Source organism: Vulpes lagopus, chromosome 10 (assembly GCF_018345385.1).
Source record: "Vulpes lagopus strain Blue_001 chromosome 10, ASM1834538v1, whole genome shotgun sequence".
Taxonomy (NCBI): Eukaryota; Metazoa; Chordata; class Mammalia; order Carnivora; family Canidae; genus Vulpes; species Vulpes lagopus.
The window spans coordinates 89,069,241-89,085,118 of record NC_054833.1 but is presented as its reverse complement, the minus strand read 5'-3'; the positions used below and the strand labels follow the sequence as shown (position 1 = coordinate 89,085,118).

Genomic DNA, 15,878 nt, shown 5'->3' with positions numbered 1-15,878 from the left:
CACACTTCCTGGGATGCAGCAGAGCCGAGGACTCTCTGGTCCCTGGGGACATCATTCTCTGGATGAATCTGTGGCTCTTGTCACTGCCTCGTGAGGTCACCACACCTCCTTGGGGCCCACAGCCAGTGAATCTCTGGCTCCCATACCCCCACCCCCCATGGTTCTGACACTTTTATCTGACCCCTCCCCCAAATCTTTAGGTTCCTGGGAACATAACACAGGTTGGAGGTGAAAACCGACCAGAGGACACAAAAATGACCAACTATGGCCATCAAGCCCTGCAGCTTTCAGAGGAGCTCCCTCCTGGTGTCCCCCTCTCAGACACCACAATATACCTCCTCTGGGCAAGGTTTTCCCCAGCTGGTAGGCTGCCAGAAATGCTGGGCGAATAGCTTAGAGACCCATGAAGTCCAGTCACCTGGCCCACTGCGGTCTCTCCCAGGAGGCCTGTGGGTCTCGTACCAATGGGATGCAGCTGGCTTGCCCCCACACACCTGCACCTGCAGTGAGGACGTCAGGAGGTCTTCCCTCCCAGACCTTACCCCCCACCTCCAAGAGCACGCAGAGCACAATGGCCAGGTCCGAAACCCACGCACCCTGTCTCCCAGAGGAAGAAGGAGAGCATGGACTGTGGCAAAACAATTTTATTGTTTAAAAAATAAATGTTACATTTGACATACAAAAAGTCTTTTTAAAAACTCCATTCTGAATGTGTCTCATGGTCTGAGACATCTTTGAGTGTTCACCACTTCCATAAAAACCAGGGGCAGTTTCTCTGCGTGAGAAAACAAGGCACATTCCTGCTGCCTGGCAGAGAGCAGTTTTCATGCCTACTGTCGCCCGGCCACATAAGGGACATGGTCCCTCTGAGAAAGGAGCTTCCCTCTCTGCTCGCTAGAAGCCCAGGATGGAGTGTCCCAGCATGGGACAGAGAAGGCCCGGACACGGCCCTGATTGTAACAGACCCTGGTTTCCACACTGGCCGCCCCCACACCGCCACACCCCCGTCTAGGTCTCCTGCAGGCACCGGACCAGCACGGCCTTCCGGCTGAAGGCTCTGCACTCAGGCCGGGGCAGCACCACCCTTGTGCCCAGTGGAGGCCCTGCTGGTTGTGGGGCCTGGAGGAGCAGACTGCACAGGACACACCTCAGACAGCTGGATGCACCCTGGGCCCTGGTCTGGAGCTAACCCAGGGTCCTTTCCTTTCCCAGTTATGTATCTTGTGACATGTTCTAACTGACCTTCCTAGACTTCCGTAGCGGTAAGGCTAAAGACCCAAACCGACACATTTATGTACTGTCTGTTTGCACTTCCACTTTCAAAGCAAACGACTAGCCAATATGCTCCACTGGGCTCTGAGCAAATGCAAACATGTTTACCTGGCCCTACACCGGAGGGACAGAAGAGATGCAGAGATGCGCTGTAAAGCACCTGAGAGCAGGGCAAGAGGCTTAGACAAAGACCATCCTTGGGAATCAACAAACAAGTGGAAGCATAATTCACCTAGACCTATGCCCTATCTCACCTTCAGGTCACACACAAATGCAACCCCAGGGATCTGCTTTGCAAACAGAAGCGACCAGAAGCTGCTGGGGAGGTAGGTTCCCTGGTGTGCTATAATTTCAGAAAGGCCTCAAATCCTGCCACTTCTGTCTCATGCTGGTGATAGTACTAATGAACTTGTATCTCATTTAGTGATGAGCTGTGGAAGTCGTGCTCAAAGACCACCCAGAGCTGTTGGCTGGGCAGGGGGGAGGGGAGGGAGGCCAGAGCATCGCCTCTAGGGAAGACATCTGCTACTGCGCATCCCCAGAAAACATGCTGGCCTGGGTTCCCGCTAGCTCCACCCGGTGGAGACCTGTGTGGAGCGAAGGCTGCTCTGAACAGGGGCAGAGATCTGTTCTAGTGCTGATAGAGGACACCCAGGGACTGTGGCTTCGTACTGAGACTGCACAGTGTGGGGCACAGGGTACCCCAGAAACACGAGAAACACGAGATGGACGCTGGGCCGCAGAGCCTGTGGCTCGGGTGACCTGCCGGTGAGCCAAGGGAAGAGAGGGCAGGCAGGACCCAGGCGGGAATCAATCCACGCTTGCAACCAGGCGACACCCGTTGCTAGAACTCAAATGCCCAGAGCCTCTGAGAACTGGGAGAACCAACTGAGCCCATTTTCCCCATTTATCTGCCTAGACACCCCCTCAGGTTCCCATCGGCTGCCAGATGCTGGTTAGACTGGAGGAAGTCCCCTCTTCCTCGAGGGGAGGTCACCTGAACAAAGCGAGCAGCCCCCCAGGTGCCACCAGCATGGGCTGCAGACTGTGGCCCACGGCCCAGCAGAGCAGTGGTGGGAGGTATAGGAGGGGTGCAAGCAACAAGGGCTTCAGGTCAGGATGCTGACAGCAGGGGACGGCCTGACACCGGTCTGGTGACACGGGGGTGGGGGGTGGGCAGCAGCCCTCTTCAGGCCCTTGCCCCCCTGGGGTCTACCTTTCGAGGGGTGGGCAGCTGTGGATGGTGCTGGTGGGCCATCACGGGCATTACCAGTCTTTCCTGTGCCTGGTTCATTTGAGAACATGCTGCCAGGCAGCTTCTCTACAAGTGGAGTAAGTTCTGCAGGGTTCTGTCTGCTCAGGATAAAAGCCTAACTGGATACAACTGATGCTGAGTCTGCTTATGTGAGGCTGCGTGTATTTTTGTCGGAAAAAAATTTTTTTTTTTGTTCCTGAAAACTAAATTGCGGGAAACCGCCCCTTAAGGTCTGGTGGAAGCTTCTTCCCTCCTCTGTCACACTGCCCTCAGCTCTGTACAAATGGGGAAGGAGGGAGCAAGGCAGAGCAGGAGCAAGCTCTGGGCCTGGGGCCAGAAGCCTGTACTTGGGGGAGGACGCCCCAGAGGGGCATCCTGAACCATCAGTTCGCTGGCAGCGAGCTTTGATTCTTCGCACCTGGAGGCCCAAGAGCGGGAATAAAACACTGTCTGCAGAGAAACAAGCAGCAGGAAGGTCAACAAGGCACCATTTTTTCACTTGCTTAGCAGAAAACTGCTCCCAGATCAGAACCACAATCTAGTTTACAACAGCCTGGAAAGTCCCTAGTTCATTCCACACAACAAATAGTACCGTGCTTGCTCTAGAGATGCTCATTTGCTGTGGAGGGGCCCTGGGCCTCTTCCAGGACCCCAAGGGCATGCAGGCTTGCGACCACCTCGGAAGCACCCCTTTGAGCAACAAGAGCCCCCTGGGAAGGAAGGGGCAGGACAGGGCTGGCACCCAGGCCTGCTGTCAACAGACAGGTTCAGGTTCAGGTTCAAAGTCATCCAGAAAGGGATCCCTGGGTGGCGCAGTGGTTTGGCGCTTGCCTTTGGCCCAGGGCGCGATCCTGGAGACCCGGGATCGAATCCCACATCAGGCTCCCGGTGCATGGAGCCTGCTTCTCCCTCTGCCTATGTCTCTGCCTCTCTCTCTCTCTCTGTGACTATCATAAATAAATTAAAAAAAAAAAAAAAAAAAGTCATCCAGAAAAAAAGACTGCACCCTTTCCTCAGGGTTGGCTGAGAGGGTAGATGAGACCAAGTGAGCAGGGCAAGCAGGGTGTGTAGCCCCAGGCCTGGTCCTTTTCACTCCCCTGATGAAGGCTCCTCTGCCGGCCACACCGGGAGGGCCGGGGCGGTGCAAGAGCGCCCCCACGCGGCCACAGGTGGCACCACCCGGCCTGCAATCACCTGGGTCCCCTCAGGAGCAAGGCCCACCAGATGCAAAAACAAAAACAAAAAAACAAACCAAAAAACCCTAAAATGCGGACCCCCAGAGAGAAAGAGAGAGACAGACAGACATCCAGACCCGGCAGTGAGGTTCCGCTTTTCTGAGGTTAGCTCTCTTGGTGTAAGGAGATGTCCTGTCCAGACGGGTCATAGGAGGCCAGGGACTTTTGACAGCAGGGGACGGCCTGACACCGGTCTGGTGACACGGGGGTGGGGGGTGGGCAGCAGCCCTCTTCAGGCCCTTGCCCCCCTGGGGTTTACCTTTCGAGGGGCGGGCAGCTGTGGATGGTGCTGGCGGGCCATCACGGGCATTACCAGTCTTTCCTGTGCCTTTCACATAGAGAACCAGTGCCTTTCACATAAAGAACCCCCACTCGGGCACCCAATTCACATGCACTCATCTCAAATGAAAGCCAGAATTCTTTGAAATCCATTGCCTTGAAGAAAGTGTAAACAATCAAAAGCAGAGAAATACACTTTGCGATGCTCCTTCTCACGAAAGCCCTCAGGGTGACACCAACACCTGACACAAAGTGTGACTTTACAATAAGAGAGCAGTTACACAGAATGATTGGTCTTATTCCTTTATGGTAATGTCTGGGGAGCATGATGTGGGAAGTTGAAATAATAATTAGTGAGAATATTTTTAAAAAGATTTTCAGAGGGACCCTCCACACACTAGTACTGGCCCAGCGCTAATCAAGAACAGAGGACCCAACCTGCTCCAAACAGAAGCTATCTATTTGTTCCCTAGGTGGTCAGCAGTGTTGGCAGTGACATGAGAGGTGGCAGGAGGGGCCAGCAGATAGCAGGTAGGCAGGCTCCGTGTCCCCGAGGGGTAGCGAGGAAGGTAGACTGCCACTTGTCCCCCGAAGGCTGCAAACTGGCCACATTCCTGAGAAGCTGGTGGGTAGCCAGTGCGGCCTAGGAGCTGCCTGGCCTGTGGAGGAGGCCTGGCTCCTGTCTGGGCAGATCAGAGCACCTGGACGGTCTGGACCACTGACATCACATCTCTCCCCACAAATGATGTGTCCCATCACAGAAAGACTTAACCAAATTTCCTGGTAAAGTGAGAGGGTATACTGAGAGTATACACCCATCGGAAGTCCCCTGAGGTGCAAAGGACCCTCTTGATTGAGGGACCCCTGGAATGGCCGAATCGTCTATGCCCACTGTGTATCACGACGGGGTTGGCTAGAGAAGGGGGAGTGGGCAGGGGCCTCCCCCGCGCAGAGCTGTTCATCTACTGAGAAAGGAAGCTCCAAATACCAGTTGTGAGATTTCTGGGACCTTTTAACTTCCTAGTTATCTGTTGCTGTGTTACTACTACCATCCTTCATCTGTCTGAGTCAGCACAGAGACAGAGCAGGAGGCAGCCACAAAGAGGCCAGGACAGTAGACTAAATGTCAAAGTCTCAGAAAGAAGGGAATAGACGGGAGAAATAGGGACTCAGCCAACTCAAGGTCTCTGAACAGTTTCTAGCACCCTGCTTTGCATGGGCTCTGTACCTGATGAACACCTGTGCTCCCTTCTATCATCCATATTTTTCTTTTGCACAGGAGCCTGTTCAAGGATCACTCCTTCCAGGAAGCCTTCTCTAATTAACCCTAGCCATTGTATTGCTATTGAAGTTGGGAGCTTTCACAGTGTCCTATTTGTGCTGGCTGGTATTAATGCGTAACTGCTACAGCTATGTTCTTAAGGGGGCTACTTCTCTCCTAACTTGGACTGGAAGTTCTCAAGAGCAGATACTCCACTTCTTCCTTATGTCTGTGTCTACCCACCACAACTAGATACAGACTGTCAAAGGGATTGGTATAAGGCCTCATCCTTTCCTCTCTGGGGCTTAACCCTGAGGCATCGGGTTCCAGAGAGCCAGGGCAGGTGGTGGGATGAAGAGGAAGGGGGCAGTACAGGGGAAAGCAAGCATGGGAGTGAGCAAAGGCCAGAGGCACCATCACCCCAGAAATGCCTCATAGTCCATATACCAAACCAGCTGGCCAGAACTAGGCAGGACACCTGAAATGGGCCACTTCTTGGGCTCATGGCCTGCGCGGCTCACCAGCATGGTGATCTCACGCTTCACTCTGCCCATGACCAGGACTGCCACCTTCCTGGCACGGTTGATGAGGGGCAGGCTAAGGCTCATGCGCTGGTGTGGCTTGTAGGGGCTCCTGGTCAGCACTACTGGCTGTGTGCCATCCAGGCCAGCAGGGGACTGTGGGAAGAGGGAGGCTGTGTGCCCGTCCGTGCCCATGCCCAGCAGCACCAGGTCAAAGCTGCTGTTGGTCACCAGGGCTGAGATCTCGCTGGCATACATCTGGGCCCCCTGGTCCTCCTCAGCACAGAGCCGCTGGTGCAGATGCACAGGCATGGGGTGGATATTGTAGTAGGGGACCCTGATGTACCGTAGCAGGTGAGCCTGCAGGCCCTGGAAGTTTGACTCAGGATCCCAAAGTGGGACACAGCGCTCATCCACCAGCCACAGATGCGTCTGGGCCCAGGGGAAGCCAAAGTGCCCAGTGGCCAGCTGCTCCAACAGGGGCACAGGGCTTGAGCCACCAGAGAGTGCCAGATGGAACTCGCCAAACCGCCGTACGGCCCGCACGGCTGTGGCCTCGATGTCATCGGCCAGCTTAGAGATCAGCTCCTCAGGCCAGGCCGAGATCAGGGGGCTTTCCCGGTACTTGGCTGTAAGAACCTGGAAGTTACTGGGCATTGGAGCAGAACCTGGCCCAGGTACCAGCTGCTCCAGCTGCTGCTGGCAAAAGCGCAGCTGGGCGCCACTGAACTCAAAGTCCAACAGGTACCCATTCTCAGCTCCTCCTGGGTAGAGGCGTGGGACCTCGTGGGCCAGGCTGTCCAGCAAGGGCGTCCAGAAGACCCAGGAGGCCAGCAAGTTCTCCGTGGTGATGAAGGAGTCCTTTCGGCCGTGGAAGATATGAGATATGAGGACAGAATAGGCATCCTGCTCCCTCACGGGGCTGTAGGCATAGTAATCAGAGATAGGGCGGCCGAAAAGGTGGAGCCCGGGTCGGCCCTCCACTTCCTTCCAGCTCTTGGAGGGCAGGGAGGGTCTGAACAGGTTCCGACTGACCAGCACGGCAGGGCTGCCCAGCTCACCATGTCCAATGTAGAAGATGATCTGTCGAGGCAGGCACTGGCTCTGGTCCACCACCCAGCGCTTCTCGTTCTGGGCACAGTAAGCCTGGTTCCTAAACAAGATCCGAATGTAGCCCACTCTCTCATCCAAGGCTTTGCCAGACATCAAGATGAAAGGGACGCCCTCCCAGCGAAGGTTGTCCACGTGAACAAGGATGCCTGAGAGGACAGGGGACAGTGGAGGTGACACTCAGGCACAGAGAACCCAGGACTTCCAGTGCACCTGCCTTCCCTTCCTTACCACCCCACCAACCTTTCTCCTCTCTGAATGGAGCACCCCTGGCCTTGCTATGCTCATCCTTTCTAGCATCTTCTCCCCCAAGCCAGTCCTCAAAATCCAGCCTCTAGGCCACCTCATGTGCCCACCTCTGTGAGGCACCTTAGAGTCCTGGCCGCCCCCAGCCCCAAGCAAAGAAAACTGAAGTCTTATGGTGGAGGCATTTCTGACTCTTGGTGGAGGGAGGAGGATCCTTGAGAACCCAGATGCGCATGAGGCAAGGCCAGACAGCAGAGAAGAGGTGGGCTGGGGTTCTGAGCCAACAGCAGGGTGGGGTGCAGGTAAGGGGGCTGCAGTGGGAGGGGGGCAGGCACCAAAGTGGTGGAAGCCAGTGGCTGAGGGCACACCTGATTTGAGTTCCAAGCCTGGTTTTTCCATGTACTATCTGTGCCTAACCCTGGGCAAGTTTCTGAACTTCACTGAGCCTCTGGTTTCCTGACCTCTGGATGGGGGTAGCAATCATGGCTGCGTCACGGATCTGTGCACCTGAGGATTATACAAGGTAGCGTATATCAAGTGCCTGGCATGTCGGAAGTGCCCCATAAACAATCACTGCTCTTGTAGTAGAGTTTATTATCTACAGCCTTAGGGAGTCAGCCCTTTCCAAGAACGCTCTGGGCCTAGGGAAGTGTCCATAGGATGGCTCGAGAGGACATTTGTCTGAGCAGCAGGGTGACTGCCTCCTGGCAATGCTGTGGGCTGTGGCCAGACAGGTGGATAACCTCACTGCGGGGCTGGATATAAGCGGGAGCCAGGTCTGAACCCGGCTCAGAGATCTCTGGAAGTGTGTGTGGATGTGGATTGAACTGAGACCACCACTGGGGTGTCCTTTACCCAGAACGACCCAAAAGGTGACCTACTGCTGAAAGACGGTGGAAGGCCAGAGAGGCAAAGGACTTTCCTCCTTGGTGATGAGCACCCCTGTGAATATCCTTCCTGAGGTCTCTTCCAACCCAAACCAAAGGGTGTCTGGCCTTGGAAAGCTGTGGCCCCAGAGCCCACCTGCGAAGGTTGGCGTCAGGCTGTAGAAGCTGTCTGGCTTTTGCTGCTCTCTGCGCACCTGCCTGCTGTACGCCTGGTACTGGCCCAGGACAGCACTGCCCTTCTGCAGGCCCCGCAGAGCCTGGAAGGCCTGCAGCTTGTGCTGCAGCACAGCGTTGGAGCTGCTGATGTTGTAGGGTAGCTCCATAGCCACGAGGGTGAGGACCTCTGTCAGGTGGTTCTGGAGCACATCTCGGATGACACCATACTCCTCATAGAAGCTGGTGCGGCCTGCGCGGGAGGAGGAGGGGAGGCAGAGGCTGTCAAAGGCTGGCAACATGCCCAACTTCCCCGAGAAACACGTGGACCCCCACCCTGCACCCCTGCCCTGCCCGCCCACCCTGCAGCTGGAGTCCTCATCCTTCAGAGAGCTTATAAAAATGACTTATGTCGGAGCAAACCATTTTTTTTAATATATGAAGTTTTTTTTTTAAGATTTTATTTATTTATTCATGAGAGACACAGAAACATAGGCAGAGGGAGAAGCAGGCTCCATGCAAGGAGCTCAACGCAGGACTCCATCCCAGGACCCCAGGATCATGCCCCGGGCCAAAGGCAGGCGCTAAAGGGATCCTGAAGTTTTTTTTTTTTTTTTTTTTTTTTAATTTATTGATTTGAAAGAGAGAGAGAGAGAAAAAGCATGAAGGGGGGAGGGGCAGAGGGAGAAGCAGACTCCCTGCTGAGCGGGGAGCCTGATGCAGATGGGGTTCCATCCCAGGATCCTGGGATCATGACCTGAGCTGAACGCAGACACTTAATCATCTGAGCCACCCAGACACCCCAGAGCAAACCTCAACAAAAGAAGGAAGGAGAGTGCCTGAGCATTTTAAGTGAAGCTGTCAAACTCCTTGGGCCTTCCTAAGAATCTGCGTGGGGAAGGGTCTTGTCCCAGCAAAGGCCAGAGGGCATTTATTTGCAGATGGGTGGCCAGACTCCTGCTCTCCTCAGGAATTGGTGGGTGGGTGTGGTGCCAGAGAAGGAGGTGGCATTATGGTGAGGGCCTGGGCTCTAGGGTCCCAGTGCCACTTAGTACTGTGTGATTCTAGGCATTCCCTGACTTCTGGGTCTGTTTTCGCACCCTGCCATTAAATGGGCTAATAACCACCACCCCATTACTAAGGGCACAGCTGCACCAGGCAGCGTGCAGGTGTGAGGGCCCCGCCCTTGGCTTTCAGTGAGAAGGAGAGAAAACAAAGTAAGTCAGCAAAGAAATTACAGGGGCACCTGGCTGCCTCAGTCAGTTGGGTGTCTGACTCTTGGTATCAACTCAAGTCTTAATCTCAGGGTCATGGGTCCAAGCCCTGCATTGGGCTCTATGCTGGATGCAGAGCTGACTTAAAAAAATAAAAAAGAAATTACAGACAGAGTGAGAAGAGGGCCTGAGGACTCCAGAATGAGCTGCAAAAAAAACAGGGAAAGATGATAAAGGAGCCTTCAGATGCACACACCCCGAGGCAGTAAAGAGCTCGGCTGTGATGGTCTACAGGAAGGTGAGCAGGGGCTGGCGGTACCAGCAGTACCAGCTTCTACCTTCAGAGGAAGCCAGCGGAGAATCTGAGGCAGGGAAAGACGAGATCTGGTGCGCATTCAGAACAGATTCCAGACCGCTGTGGGGAGAATGGATGCAGAAGCAACAAGCCCACGGCAGAGGCCACACAGTTGCCCAGCAGAGTGGCAACCAGGCTGGAGTTGAAGTGGCAGCAGAAAAGCCAGAGGGAGTGGATGATTTGTTGCAGGATCAGAAGTGACTGGGCTTGCTGCACACTGGTGGCAAGCCTAAGCCCAAGGTGGGGGGCAAAGGTAACTTCTAGAACTGAGGCCTAAGCAAAGAATGGGCAGTGGGGAGGCCCCACTGGGAGAGGAGCAATTTGACGGAGGGGAAATCATGTGGTCCATTTTGTGTGTGTTTAAGTGTAAGACCCCCAGATGCAGACACCAGCTTGGCAGGAGGGCAGGGTCCTGCAAGGGTAGAGGAGAGTAGCACAGAAGACATTGAGCAGAGAGCCCCGCCACAGCAGCTAGGTGCTCACCGTACCCCTTCCGCTCACACACACACACGGGGTCCTGCACGGCAGCCACCACCATTACCCCTGCTGCACACCACATGGAAGCACTGAATGTCTAGGGCCAGCACATGCAACACTACACCACACCCTCCAGAACTCAGGGCGAGGTCTGATGATCAGCGACTCAAATACATACAAGCCCGCAGTCTCACAGCCTGGGCTTCAAATGCACAACACCTCACAGGGCATAGTTCATACTCCGCCCACCTGCCGACACCCAGCCAATCCATAGCCTTATAGAAAAAGCCTGACATCATGACAGGAGGAGCAATCATCTGTCAAAGGCTTCATGTGAGTGAGCTGGAACTTGGGATTGGGTCTTCACCCACTAACATCTACCTGTCCTGCAGGTCCCTGCTTCTAGAGGGTTTCACTGACCCCTTGGCCTGCACTCCTTGGGGGCCCTGTCTTCTGCAAGCCCAGGTGAATGACTCAGTGCCCGCTCGTCCCTCTCTCTGCCACACCTGAATCTGGAGCAGAGTAGGAGCTCACCTGTCTGCCCACTGCTGTGTGCCCTGTGCCTGCCACAGCCCCATGACCATACCATGGGACCCTGGACAGCAGAGAACATGAACATCCATGCTCACAGAAACACAATGTCGAGAGAGAAACATGCTTGCTTTGATAACATAAAAATTAATTTTGAAAATAGGATATAAAATGAACTGTATACATAGAACTCCAATAAATGAAAAACACAACTGGAAATTAAAAATGCAATGAATGGGTTTTATGAAGTAGAAACAGTAGAAAAGAGTCAGCCATCAGAAGACACAACTGAAGAGATTATCCTGTATGCAGGATAGAGAGACAAAAAGACCCACACTCTCTCACTCAGACACACACACACGCACACACACGCACACGCATGCACACACATGCACACGCAGTATGTCTCCTCTTCAAAACTAAACAACATATTGTCTTGGGAATCAGACCTACACAGAAACAATCAAGAGCAGCAAGGGAGTAACTGAACCAAAATCTGGAATAGTAAAGGAGAGGAAATGGGACAGAATTTGGGGAAGGACACAAAGAGCTCTTTTTATTTTTTTTTTTAAGAAGCTCTTTTTAAACAATCGTTGCTGGGTACACTGGTGTTTGTTATATCACACTTCTTCACATCCTATACACATTTAGTAAGAATTCTTTTTTATCTAGTCAATATTTAATTCAAACAAGCAAAAACAAGTGGTCCCTAGTTTGGACCTGCTTAGCCTCACATGCTCCCTTCCAGGGGCCGCGCAGGGTCCCCGGCACCAGTCCGAACCACCTGCCCCAACCAGGCCTGCGGTGCTCGGTCACGCCAGCTGGATGGCGAGCAGGGCCAGCCACGACTGGCAGAATGTGCCCTGAATTCAGCCCAAGATGCCAGGCCTGGGAGCACCCGGCTTGTGGGGCAAGAAGTGGAGCCAGGAGCCCGCTTGCAGGAAGGCACCTTTGTCCTCAGTAGTGGGAGTCTGACTCTCTTATTCTCAGCCAGGAATTAGGGTACAGCTCTGGCCAGTTATGCTAAACCCTTGAAGAGCTGGACAATCAGCCCAGCGGGGCCAGCCAAAATGCCAAAAGCACCCCTGCCCCCGCTCCATGGAAACAATGCCTGAGCTCCCCTAGCCCCACAGGGTTCTGGTCTTCAAGGTTCTTAGAGTATGGTTGAGAAGGCATCAAGAAAAGACAATAATTATAATAACAGTATCTACCAGTCTATTTATTCCTCACAGTAACAATCTATAAGGAGATCTTACTTTGAAAATACAAATTTTGGTGATCCCTGGGTGGCTCAGCGGTTTAGCGCCACCTTCAGCCTGGGGCCTGATCCTGGAGACCCCGGATCAAGTCCCACATCAGGCTTCCTACACGGAGCCTGCCTCTTCCTCTGTCTGTGTCTCTGCCTCTCTCTCTCTCTCTCTTTCTCTGTGTCTCTATGAATAAATAAAATCTTTTAAAAAATACAAATTTTAATTTTAAAAATACAAGGAAACTGAGGTTCAGAGAAGTTAGAAATAGGGCCACACAGCTCACAAAGGGGTAAATATGAATCTGAACCCAGAGCCTGCAATTCTTACCACCCCTTTTAACTTCCACCACTCCCATTTAAACAACCATACAATGGCATGAGCACCAGTGACTTGGAGTGAGAAGCTAGTGGAGCTTGGCTCTGGAAGGATGGATCTAGGTCAAAGGTCAAGGGCCCCAACATAGTTTGCCTGGTGACGGTAAGCCTGGTTTAGCAGAAGCAGCCAGTCTGTGATTCAGAAAAGCAGAAATCAAGAACGGTTGGAAAGGGCCTTGGAAACTTGGCTGAGAAGTCAAGGGGCTAGTATAAGTTCTTCACCTCCACTGGTTAAACAGAACTACCGTATGATCCAGCCATTTCACTCCTATGTGCACACCCATGAGCAATGAACACATAGTCCACACAGATGCTGGTACATGAACCTTCACGGCAGCATTATTCATGATGGCCAAAGAGCAGAAACAACCCAAATGCCTATCAACTGATGAATGGAGGGATAAAGTGTGGTCTGTCCATACAACAGAATATTATTCACAATAAGAAAAGAAGCACTGGTACATGCCGCAGCATGGATGCACCCCGAAACCATGCCACTGTGACAGAAGCTAAACACAAAAGGCCACCACTGTGTGATGTCATTTAGATGAAGTGTCAGGAACAGGCAGGTCCACAGAGAAAGCAGGTCGTCTGCTACATGGGGCTGGGAGGGAATATGGATGAGGATGGAGGGTACAGGGTTTCTCTTGGGGGTGATGAAAACTTTCTAAAACTGGCTGTGGTGGTGCGTGCATGACTGTGAATACACTAAAATCTCCTGGATTATATGCTGTACATGGGGAAATTGTCTGACATGCGAATTGAATCTCTAATAAGACTTTTTCAAAAAAAAAAAAAAAAGACTTTTTCTAGCAAGTATCAGAGCAGAAGTGGAATCACATAGGGGTGCCGTGGGATAGTGGGGCTATCTCCCATCTACCTGCAAGACAAGTATGGAGAGTGGGCTGGTGGTGGTGTAGCAGCAAGGCAGCACTCAGGGCAAATAAGGGAAGTAACAAGGGTCACAGCAAATGCAAAGACATTGGTCGGGGAGGAGTAAAAGCTGTGTGGGAGGAGTAAAAGCTGCGTGGTGCCTGGCTAGACCTGAGGCTGCAGGAGTCATGACCTGGAGTATGGTCTCTGGAGCCAGATGTAGGGATTCAAGTACCTGCTCTGCCACCTTTCAGCTCTGCAACCCTACCTGAGCGGCCCTCCCTCACACAAAGAAGAGGACAGTGGCGTCCCTCCCTCGCAGGGCTGCTGTGGACATTAATGAGTTAACACATCTATCTATGGGGCTTGGAACAGTGCCTGGCACACAGGAAGCACTGGCAGGTCCTGCCTAGGATTTGTATTTTTACAGGAGCTGAAAAAGAGGGGCTACTGGCCCGGCAACGCAGAGGGCAGTCACCATCTGGAAATAAAGAAGGCAGAAAATGTAGCTCGTGTTTCAATGACAGTTTAAGTTCTAAATCTGCTGAGTCTGAAGTGGTGACATCCTATGAACATCTCTAGAAGACCAGTCAGAGATAGAAGACTAGAGCTTGGAGAGGCAACAGAAGTCAGAGATATACTGGATTTCATCAAATCCAAAATGCCAATCATGGTGAAAGCATCACTGGTTTACAACCACTAAGAAACAGCCAGACCATGGACTATGTCAACCACGGCACCCCATCAACGGTACACGCAATTTCTGAGATGTTCAAATGTAAAATTAAAAAAAAAAAAAAAAAGGTGTGTCCTGGAATTAGTGAATTACAGATTTAAGGGTATAAACAGGATAGTTAAAGCTTTGAGAACAGATGAATTTTTGATGAAGAGAACACAGCAGAGTCCTCAAAAGCCCTGTTATCTGTTTACTATTCATTAGTTTAGCAAATCCCTAAGTAGCCCTCTTCCTATTTTTATCCTCTTACACTCCACAGGGAGAATGCACTTCACAGATTTACTACCCGCTGTGTAAAAGAGAGCTTCCTTTATTCCTTAATTTCAAGCTTCAGGGGGTGCCTGTGTTTAGCACAGCTAGGAGACTTGTGGCCTTCCATCCCTCCTCGGTTAGCTCTGCCTTTTCACCTCTCAGGGAGAGGCCACACAGTGAAGCACAGGATGGGAAGTCATGTCAGGGGATGGGCTCTCCCAAGGATGCCAACCACTCCATTTTTTTCCCTAGTCATCATGGGCTGATTTTTCCTGAAAATGATCTAACATTAACCCCTGGCATCCTTTCCTACATTGAAAGTTGAGGGTTAGAAACCCACTGATGTATTAACAAGGGAGAAAAAAACTCCACCAGGTTGGACAACTGGAAGCAAGACCCCCATAAACCTGGCTACCAAACGGTTCAAGTTCAAGACTAACCCAAGACCATAAGATCACCAGCATGGGGGATCCCTGGGTGGCACAGTGGTTTAGCACCTGCCTTTGGCCCAGGGCAAGATCCTGGAGACACGGGATTGAATCCCACATCGGGCTCCCGGTGCATGGAGCCTGCTTCTCCCTCTGCCTGTGTCTCTGCCCGCCCCCCCTCTCTGTGTGACTATCATAAATAAATAAAAAATTAAAAAAAAAAAAAGATCACCAGCATGGGAGACCCATTGCTCTGCCCTTTAGCTGTGCTGCCCCTCAAACTTTCATGGGGTAGTATCCCATGGAAGGCAGGAGAAGCTGTGTCCCACGTGCTTGGAGAAGACCCCCACGTGCTTGGAGAAGACCCCCATGGGGCACCTGACTGGCTCTGCAGGTAGAGCTTGTGACTCTTACTTCGGGATTATGAGTTTGTGCTTCAAGTTGGGTGTAGCGATTACTTAAAAAAAAGAAAGAAAGAAAGAAAAGAACCCCTACAAAGCTACCAGACTGGCAAGGACAGGAAGGACAGAGCACCGAAGGTGAGCAAAGCTGTAGGAAAAATAGGTACAAACACATATTGCACACGTTCTAGAAAACAGCCTAATGAGATGTAATAAGAGTAATAAAGTCATTTCTACCATGTGGCCTAATAATTCTACTTCAGAAGCATACTCAAAGGAAAAATATTTTTTAAGTGTTCATAAGTGTTCTAGAATGATAGTGGTTGAACAACTTTGTGAATCTATTAAAAACTATTAAACTGTATACTTTAAAAGAGTAAATTTTATGATATGTGAATTATATCTTAATTTTTTAAAAGCTTGCAAAGTACTATTTAAAATGGCAGAAAGTGAGAACAGCTAAAATGCCTCATAATAGGGCAATTCATTTTCTGTGAAACAAAATCGAGCAGAAATACAGAGGTTATACTTTATACAGACTGTCGATATGTGCAAGTTTAAATACATATTCAGCTATATATATGAGACGAAGAGAGATGGTATTAGGTGAAGAACAGACATGAAAGAGTATTACAGACCAGTAGGGTCCATAAATCACCCAGTATACGTCACAGAGAAGTCACGGGGAGCCCCAGAGAACTCGGCTGCTTCCTCTCCTTGCCAGCTTGGAAGAACAGCATTTCTATTTGTAAAGTATTTCCATGTATG

At 51.8% G+C, this 15,878-nt stretch overlaps 1 protein-coding gene across 4 annotated transcripts in view; it reads right to left on the bottom strand.

The window, feature by feature from the left end:
* Nucleotides 1-629: 629 nt before the first annotated feature.
* H6PD (hexose-6-phosphate dehydrogenase/glucose 1-dehydrogenase) overlaps nt 630-15,878 on the bottom strand; it is a 29,661-nt gene continuing 14,412 nt past the window's right edge. For all 4 annotated transcript variants that reach the window (XM_041770497.1, XM_041770496.1, XM_041770498.1 and 1 more), the window contains 2 exons: nt 8,203-8,472; nt 630-7,082 (listed from right to left, as the gene is read on the bottom strand). In XM_041770497.1, coding sequence (XP_041626431.1) covers nt 5,719-7,082; nt 8,203-8,472 — 1,634 coding nt within the window. In that variant the 3' untranslated portion in view covers nt 630-5,718. The remainder of the gene's footprint in view (nt 7,083-8,202; nt 8,473-15,878) is intronic.